Source organism: Eleutherodactylus coqui, chromosome 13 (assembly GCF_035609145.1).
Source record: "Eleutherodactylus coqui strain aEleCoq1 chromosome 13, aEleCoq1.hap1, whole genome shotgun sequence".
Classification (NCBI taxonomy): domain Eukaryota; kingdom Metazoa; phylum Chordata; class Amphibia; order Anura; family Eleutherodactylidae; genus Eleutherodactylus; species Eleutherodactylus coqui.
In genome coordinates this window covers 47998863-48008134 of record NC_089849.1, presented here as the reverse complement: position 1 = coordinate 48008134, position 9272 = coordinate 47998863, and the positions used below count along the sequence as shown (strand labels likewise).

Below are 9272 nucleotides of genomic sequence, written 5' to 3'. Positions count from 1 at the left end.
ATTCGGACAGACTACAGGCCCATCTTAATAGTCAGTAGTACATGGCAGCCCTAAGGCCTTCAGAAGGCCCCCTGGTGCCATAGCAACTGAACAACACTTAGCGATCTCATAAAGAGTCCAACTGAAAGATTACATTCCATCTGATCCAACAGGGAAAAGGAATATATAATTGTGGAACAACACCTTTAGGCCTCCTTCACACGGGCGACACCGCATCGCTGCAAGAAAATTGCAGCGATATCGCATCGCTGCACCGTACGATAGCGCTGCGATTTTCTCGCAGCAATACCGCGATTTTGTAGCGCTACAAAGTTGCATGTGACGCTACAAAATCACGTGACTTTGTAGCATCTGCTACTGTCAAAGTTGCATCGCATCGCATGCAAACCACATTTTCGTGCGATGCGATGCAACAGAGAGGAAGGCTCTATAGAGAAACATGGGCTACAAAACCTCGCGTGTCGCGGGCATATCGCCGGACCTGCGAGGTTTGTGTGTCTTGTGTGAAGGAACCCATAGGAAATCATGGGCTTCTCATACATGCGATTTGTAGCACCGTAGAAATGCTACAAAATCGTGCGACTTTGTCGCCCGTGTGAAGGAGGCCTTAATGTGAATGATGTTCATTGTCAGGCTTGCAAAATCCTAATAGCTTGTACATGAAAATAAGAAATAAAACAATGTATACAAATAATATAACAATATTCATATTTATTGATAATATAAAAGTCATATAAAACATGAAAAGGAAATTTGCCGGCTGGTATCTGATGCCGTGTCTTGTGGGCTCTGAACTGAACATTTCATCGCATTCATACACTCAAGGAAGATTTCTTCAAAGCTTCCAAATAAAGTTTCTCATTTTCTATGTAGTCCCAGTCCTGAGCCAGAAAAAAAGTGTAATTAAAATAGACCAAAATCCCAGAGATGTCATTCAAATGATATAATAAACTGATGTACAAGAGAAACTTGCTACTTTGTAAAGTCGACTTCTATGGACCTGGAAAAGGTTACAGTAATCCAGCAAGTAGGAGGGTTTCTATATAGAAAGTTGGTCACCAGGTCATTAGAAAAAATTAGCCAGAAAGTCCTTCAGTTCAAGGGCCACAAACAGTGTACCCTCAATGTAACCTGAGCTGCTCACTAGGTTGGCAGGCTGTGTGGAACCAACTATCAACAAAATGATTGTAAGATTGTAGCCACTTCTAACAAAGCAGCAAAATTTGTTTACATAGAAGAACCTTCTTGCAGCTCCCACTCACTTATTTTACTTCTTAAATCTATTAGATGCCCCGAGTTACAGGGCTTTATTTATCCTGGTGCAATTTCCTGCACCTTTAACTCAGTACGTGGCGTCTCACAGACCCACACCCCCATTCTAGATTTAAAAGAATCGCTTATGCTCATTTAATAACCTGTGTGTTACATCAATTTTGTAATATACTTTCATTACTTTTTTTTGTTTTACCTCTGTAAATCAAGTTTTAAGTGCAGTCCTTCTACAATCTACTACTTGTTGTTAGGCATTTAGCTTCTGTAGTAACAGACCTTAGGACGTCCTTTTAGCTCTGGGGAAAGGCGGTCTTCACAGGCTCAGCTTCCCTGAACTCAAAACAGCTCTTAGATCTGCAGTCAGTGTGTACACAATCTCTGCCTCTCCTGATGTTGTGTTTTCCTAACTTACTATGTACATCTTTATGTTGTAGACATGATCTGTATCTCCAGCTTGTTGTGGCCAAAGCAGCAGAATTCGTATTGGACTAATCTTTATTAGCTGCTTTACATGTTCGCATCATCACAGCATATATAGAGGTCTCTAGATGCATATGATGTGACCATGCAAACACACAAGTGGTGGTGAAGCAGCTAATAAAGATCAGTCCAATAAAAGTTATGTTGCTTTGCCTACAATATAAAGATAAGTGCACATAGCAGATTAGGTAACTAACATCAGGAGAGGCAGGTATAATGTATACACCGACTGCAGTGAGCAGACTGTGAATACAGCCCCTCCCCCACAGCTGAGACAACATCCCAGTTACTAGAGAAGCTAAATGCCTAACAACAAGCTGTGGATTGTGGAGTGGCGTTTCAGCCTTGATTTACAGTGGAAAAACAACTAAAATAAATGAAATTATATTACAAGAATGATCCAACAGAAAAATCTGAAAAGCAGCACTCACCAAGCCATTCTTTTTAAAATGCAGCAAATACTTTATTCCATGTTCAAAGACATGTACACAGGAGGGAGGACAGCGAGTAATAGCACAACAGCTGCTTTGAGTCCATTGGCTTTTTTAAAGACTAATGTAAGGCTCTAGAAATTGTCGAATATGTCTTTGAACATGGAATGAAGTATTTGCTGCATTTTAAAAAGAACTGCCTGGTGAGAGTGCACCCCATATTGTTTAATATTACAAGAATGAGGAGACACAAACACAGGTTATTAAATGACCATAAGCTGCCTGAAAAGGTAGGCACGCTTTAAGTCCAAATTGCATTTATTGTGTCACTTTTTCTTTAAATAGCCCTGAGCTCCATTGTACAAAACCTCCTAACTATAGGCTAGTGAATTGTTGGCTTGGAGTCCAAATCCGTTAACCAGCTGTGCCATGGGGCTGTCCAGTATTCTGTGGACCTACTACTGTAGTTCTACAACTACTAGTGCACAGGTCCCGTCATGTCATACCTGCTGTGCTTGGATTTTATACATGGCCAGCGTGGCATGGAGGTCTGACTTCTGAGGAGTGCTTTCTTGTTCTGTTCCTGATTTGGCAACTGTAGCACTGGACGCAGTAAGGGGCAAAACTGAAAAAAGTTAAAATGTTATCTATTTAGTAAGAAAAATGAAATTTACCACAATTTGCTACTTTGTCTGGGATAAGAGAAAAAAAACACTTCCTTTTGGCCAGAAACAGTGCCAGTTTTGTCCGTGTGATTTCTGGCGCTGCATTTCATCTGCGTTCAAGTGAATGAGACTAAACTACAATAGTAGGCACAGAACAGGGACAAGAAGACTGAATTTTCTTAAAAGAAAAAAAAAAAGAAGATTTTTTTCTATAATCCCAAACAACAAACACCTTGAAGGACTCAAAAATAAAAAAAATAAATAAAAAAGGACGAGGATCTGGACAAAGGACATCAAAGATGATGCAACTGTCACGCTGGTTATCCAGGCTGTATGAGTGGGTGGGAAACTGCAATTTAGTGGCAAAATTCTTCAAATTCATTAAACCCAGTTTTTGCATCCTGAATCCATCACTTGTAGTACATGAACATGCTTGTAGATTAGTGCACCCTCCATAACCTAATATATTGTCAAATCACACTCTTCTAAACAGGCTAAATGCTGTTAAAAACCTCCATTGATTTCAATGGGGCGTCGTAAACTAGATTTAAATGCCGTCTGCACTATTTTAGTGCGTTTTGGTACTCTAACGCACCTCATCACCCGTTGTCATGATAGGGGTGCATTAAAAACTGCTGAAGAACGCAAGCAAAAGTGCTGTTCGAAATTTCAGTAAAATGACGCTTTTGAAATGTAGTGTTTTACCGATGGTGTGTGTGAGAGTGGCCTCATTGTCTGCAAAGGTGGTAAATATTCAGTAACAACTGAAATACATATAGGCCTACTCAGGTATCCTCAGTTTTTAAGCTGCATGTTATGTATAATTAGATCCATCTGCCACTGGTAGTCTTACCATTCAGAGGAAGTGAGGCAGATAGTTGATGCACCTGCGGAGGCTCCAGGTCTCTGTTAGGTAGCAGCATAGTCGCAGTGGGCAGCCCCTGTCTGAGCTGCTCTAATTGCCTCCTCTGATGAGACAGATTTATATATTCCTGTGAACAGATTAGACAGAGATGAAGACAAATTAAATCTATTAAATACAGTGTGACTTATAATACTTCTGCCATATAAGAACAGAATATGATTGGCCACCAACCTTTATTCGACATTAGAGGACCTGCCATGTCTTAACGTCAGTGAGGCCATCTGCATAGCTTTGTAGCTTAGTTCCCGCTGTTGGTGTTGTGAATGTGTCAAGTGGGCTGGTCCCCACCACTGACTGTCAATGGGTCACATCAAATTTGACAAACAGTGAGCAGTAGGGACGCCCACTTGACACATTGACAGGGTCGGGAGCTGAATCTAAGAAGAGCCCATACAGAGAACAGGCGAGAGTAGAGAGACATCATTGAAATCAACAGGATCACGGCTGCAAAGCTCTGCAGACATGACAGGTCCTCTTTAGAGATGAGCGAACGTGCTCGGCCATGCCCCTTTTTCGCCCGAATACCGCGATTTTCGAGTACTTCCGTACTCGGGCGAAAAAATTCGGGGGTCGCCGTGGCGGCGCGGGGGGTTGCAGCGGGGAGTGGGGGGGGGGAGAGGGAGAGAGAGAGGGCTCCCCCCTGTTCCCCGCTGCTACCCCCCACGCCGCCACGCCTCTCCCCGCCCCCCGGCGCACCCGAGTACTTTTCACCCGAGTAGTGAAGTACTCGGAAATCGCGGTATTCGGGCGAAAAAGGGGTGTGGCCGAGCACGTTCGCTCATCTCTAGCCCTCTTTAAACATAAAACTCAATCCTTGATCCATAAATCACTTATTATTTAGATACCGCTTTACATTCTGCTCTGGATATTCCAGATCACAATAATGCTTATTAGCAGATTATACAGGAGTATAATTATAACTCATTACGGTCACTAGTTTCCCACTAATCAAAATCAGATATTGTCAAAGCCCCGCCTCTTGTATGTAGTTTCCTTACTTGATGAAGATATTCCTCTCGTTGTCTCAAATATTCCAGTTGCCCTTGAATGGATCTCAGCCTTTCATGGTGTCCTGACTCTACTTTTTTGGCTTCAGCTAAAGCCTTTTCCCCATCTTCATAATGTTGGGAAGATAGCTGGAATGATAAATTATGAAGATGGTCACAATTGGGTATTTTCAGACTAGCTTTGTAAGTCACATGGGTGGTTATGAGTTAAAGGGGTTGTCCGGCCATAAACATTAGGTCTCATTACTTCTGTTTGCCCAATACAATGCACTTTGTAATATACATTGTGCATTGTAAATTAGGCAAACAGAAGTTATTCACTTACCTCTTGGCTGCCCCCCCCTGTGTTGCTCCTCGGTTGCCATGGTTCCTGGTTCCGACAAGTCTCTTCTCCTCTTCTTGTCGGGACGACCGGGGACGCGCCTCTCCAGCACAGCTCTGCGCATGTGCAGAAGAACTTCAGCCTGGGAAGCTGCCTGCAGGGGAGGCGTGTCTGCTGGCTCTTCAACTCCAAGGTAAGAATGAGAGGAGGGGCGGGCTCTCGTGGGGGGGGGGGGGGGAGGAGGGAGGGATGGATGGATGGATGGATGGTTGTGTGTGTGCAAGTGGCTGTCAGAAGTCCCGGGAGGGGGGGGGGGGGGCGGGAGCGAGCGAGCGGCAGTGATGTGTGTGTGTGCAATGTCCAGGAGACCGGCTGTCAGAAGTCCCGGGGGGAGGTGCTGTTAGTGTACTTGTGTGTGGGCACTGTAAAGGGGGACTCTGTGGGGGAGGTCACAGGGGGGGCACTGTATAGGGACGCTGTGGATGGGGGGCATGTGGAGGGGGGCTACTTTGGAGTGCAGTGGGGGGGACTCTGGGGGGGGTGGCATGTGTAGGGGGGGTACTGCGGAGGGCACTGTGGGGGGGGGTAATACTGGGGGGGCACTGTTGAGGGGGGACTGTGGAGAATGCTGTGGTTGGGGGGAATGAGGGGGGCTACTTTGGAGGGCACCGTAGGGGTGACACTGGGGGGCATGTGTAGGGGGTACTGTAGAGGGCACTGTTTGTGGCACTGTGGGGGGATCATTAGGGGGGCACTGTGGGAGAGTGCACTGTGGGGGGGGTCATTGTGAGGGGGGGGTCGCTGTGGGAGGGGGACTATGAGGGCATGTGTATGTGGGGAAATGTTTTGTTTCACTTTAGCCTTGCAGTGGGGGGCTGCAGGAGAGTTCTCTCTGGGCTCTCCCCAGCCCCTCTCCATTCACTATACACAGTGCTAGTGTTTACAGTCATGCCAGGATTTTATCCTGACATGAGTGTATAACGCAGTCTCCCCTGGCCACACCCCCTCTGATTATAGTATGCAGCAGGGGGCGGGGCCTGGGCGGGGAGAGACTAGAGCAGTTCAATAGAGGTGGGCGTGTCGTGGGCGGGGCTAGGACGTGAGCTGAGGGAGGCCATGAAATCCTGCCTTTTCATGTCTCTTACTACCATCGGGAGCGCGCACACAGAAGAGGGAGAGCGCAGAGAGGCGCCATCTTTGAAAGCTGCAGTGAAGATCAGAATCTAAGGTAAGAAACTGACATTGCAGCTGATCTGCCTGCCGGTTTGAGCCCCTGTATGCTGTGTGTTACTATCCTTACTGAAAGGAAAGCAGCAGCATTATAAAAATTTTTACCCTGTGTGGCCGGACAACTCCTTTAACCTCTAAAGATATGCATTGTAGTAGATGGGTAGAACAAGCTAGTTGATAAAGTCCTGTGATTTCTGCAGCACTGGCAAGGATTCTAGCAATCTCAAAAAGGAGGGGAAGTAGCAAGTGTAATGTGAATTAGAAAGCTTATGGAGGCAGGTGCTGCTAATTGGACTGTAGTTCCACTATATCTACAAAATGGTTTACAAGAATTAGGAAGAAAAAGAGTTGCGCAGCACAAACAGCTGTACTGTGAAGAACAAGGACTTTAAAAAAAAGTACCTTACATGAGGATCCAAGACCACTGAAAAGTTTACATTTTTTTTACTGGAGGTACACCTCAACCAACAGTCACGTTAAAATTGGAAAAACTCTCCAGAAAATGTCACTTTTCTTATTGTAGATTTTAATTTTACGTCTCATGTAATATACTTAACACAGAACCCGGTTGTCTCGAGTGCATTTTAACCCCCAAGTGACTTAACTAATTTTAGCCTTAAGACCCAGTAAATTGTATCCCCCTTTTGTGTTCCAGCAGTCAAAACTTTTTAATTTTTTGTAAAGGTAGCTATATGAGACCTTGTATTTTAGGGGCAGAGTTCTAGTTTTCATAGGAACCAATTTCAGGTAAGTATTATTCATTGCATAACTTTTATAATTTTTTTTTTACTGGGGGGGGGAGGGGAATAGAAAAAAGAGCAAATACGCTCTTTGATTGATGGGGAGGGGGATGATAACATGAACAAAAAAAAACATGTCCCTATTCCCCTGGGTCAGGGAGGTACACAGGAGAATTACAGATCTTCTCTGCAAGCTCTGCACACACTGACTGAAAACTGACAGCTGAAAAGTCAGTATTTCCAACCTCACTTCAAACGGCTGTAGTTCCTGTTCTGTAAAGGCTACCAACATGTTACATGGTGAAAGTAAAGTGGTGGAGCTACTCCATCTCCATGGGTGGATGTATATAGTTTGTTATTAATAGTGGTACAATTGTACATGGGGGGTGCTACCGGCCAGACGGGTACCTGTACAAGACAGGTGAAGACGTACACAGTGGGAGTGAGAGAAAAATTGCTCAAGGCGCAAGGACTCCAAAAAATGGTGATGATGAGATATAAAGATTTTATTATATAAGGAGTAAAACCAGCAGAACAAACACTTTTACTATTTTGACTATCTCCTGATTATATTTTATGTTTTCTCCCTACCTTTCTTCTGATATACATTTTTCTATGGACTGTAGCATGTCTTGCCCCAGCAATTACTGAAGAAGAGGTTATTCCTCGAAACCCATTTGTTCTGCTGGTTTTATTCCTTATATAATAAAATCTTTATATCTCATTATCACCATTTTTTAGAGTAGTTGCGCCTTGAGCCATTTTTCTCTCACTCAGACCTGTGTTATATGGCATTTTAATAAAGCCAAAAATCTAAGCTGTGAAACTAACACATATCAGTAGCCCTGATACAACCAGAGCTACAGCTGTTTAAATTAGAATCGGCTCCGTTTGTCAAAAACTGTACCGTCCTTTTTCTGCAGAACGCACCGCGCTCGTCCTGAACTGCTGGGGGTTAAAAGGGCATTACAGCTTTCAGACGAGAAACTTGTTAGGAGGCTGGAGGGTCGTTACACAAAAAGCAACGGTACAACAGGAACAGAACATCCTAAAGATTTATTATTACCTTTTTCTTCACACTGTTGTTCTCTAAATGCTCCTCAGCAACAGCCATGTGGGTAGCAGACCGCTGGTGCCTTCTTACATTGGTCACATGTATTCCAGGCTGTTCTACTCTGCCTTTAATCCTTTGGTTGTGGAAGAGCAGGTTTTTCCCCCTTTTGTGTATTTCATATTCTGCTCCCTCACTACCAAGTTTCTTTTTAAATCAAATAGTTTTTATTGAAAATTTTCCAATTTTTCCAAAACACAAATTCCCACTTTTCCAACAACCAAACAAAAACAATAGTTTAAATAATTCCCCCAACTCCCTCATATTAACAGACTGAATTGTGGTGGAAGTCCATTACTGAAAATATTGTTCAAAATTCACCATATCTTACAATAGAATGGTATAATCCAAGGTTTCAGGAGTTGCGTTTAGGACATTCGCTATGACCCGTGTACTCCATGAACATGTGACCTTATTAAACTTAAAATTTAGATAAGCATAAAGAACATTCACCATATATTAAAAATCAGTGAGAATCAATAAGTAACTGGATTCATACAACAGTATTAACGTCTCTATCCTTGCATACTCCTATAGACATACTCCAAGGCAATAGAATATATCTGGGGTAGGGACTTTATCTACTCAGTAACATCATACTGATCAGATTAAGTGGGGCCAATCTCAGAGTGTCAAACCATTTCATTGCTGCGTTACGTTTAATATATACACCTTTCTCCAGCAAAAGCAGTTTGTTGACTCTGTGATGGAAATCTTTTATTGTAGGAGGTAGCTCATCTAGCCAGCGCGGCGCTATCAGTTTTCTTGCTGTATGTAGAAGCCGTGCCACTGCCACCTCTAGCTTCAGGTCATTTACATACCCAAGGATACACACTAGTGGCGTGTCCTTCCAAGCTAATCTGAAGTACAGAATTAATCAAAGAAATCACCTTGGTCCAGTATCTGTATCGTTTTTGGCATTGCCATACCATGTGGATGAGTCCCGATGATTGGATCTTGCCTCGTGTACACAGAGGAACATTTCTCACTTCAATATTGTGTAGGAAGGCTGGGGTACGGTACAACCTATGCAGTAGGTATATCTGTGATAAGCGATGTGATTCACTGATTGACAGTTTGGGGGTCTTC

The 9272-nt window shown here is 43.6% G+C and overlaps 1 protein-coding gene across 1 annotated transcript in view; it reads right to left on the bottom strand.

Annotated features, from left to right (window-relative positions):
• Nucleotides 1-696: 696 nt before the first annotated feature.
• The window catches only part of FBF1 (Fas binding factor 1), a 47470-nt gene continuing 38894 nt past the window's right edge, over nucleotides 697-9272 (bottom strand). The window contains exons 26-29 of the mRNA XM_066587283.1: nucleotides 4772-4909; nucleotides 3702-3840; nucleotides 2690-2808; nucleotides 697-881 (exon numbers count right to left, since the gene is read on the bottom strand). Of these exons, the coding sequence (XP_066443380.1) occupies nucleotides 813-881; nucleotides 2690-2808; nucleotides 3702-3840; nucleotides 4772-4909 (465 nt within the window). The 3' untranslated portion in view covers nucleotides 697-812. The remainder of the gene's footprint in view (nucleotides 882-2689; nucleotides 2809-3701; nucleotides 3841-4771; nucleotides 4910-9272) is intronic.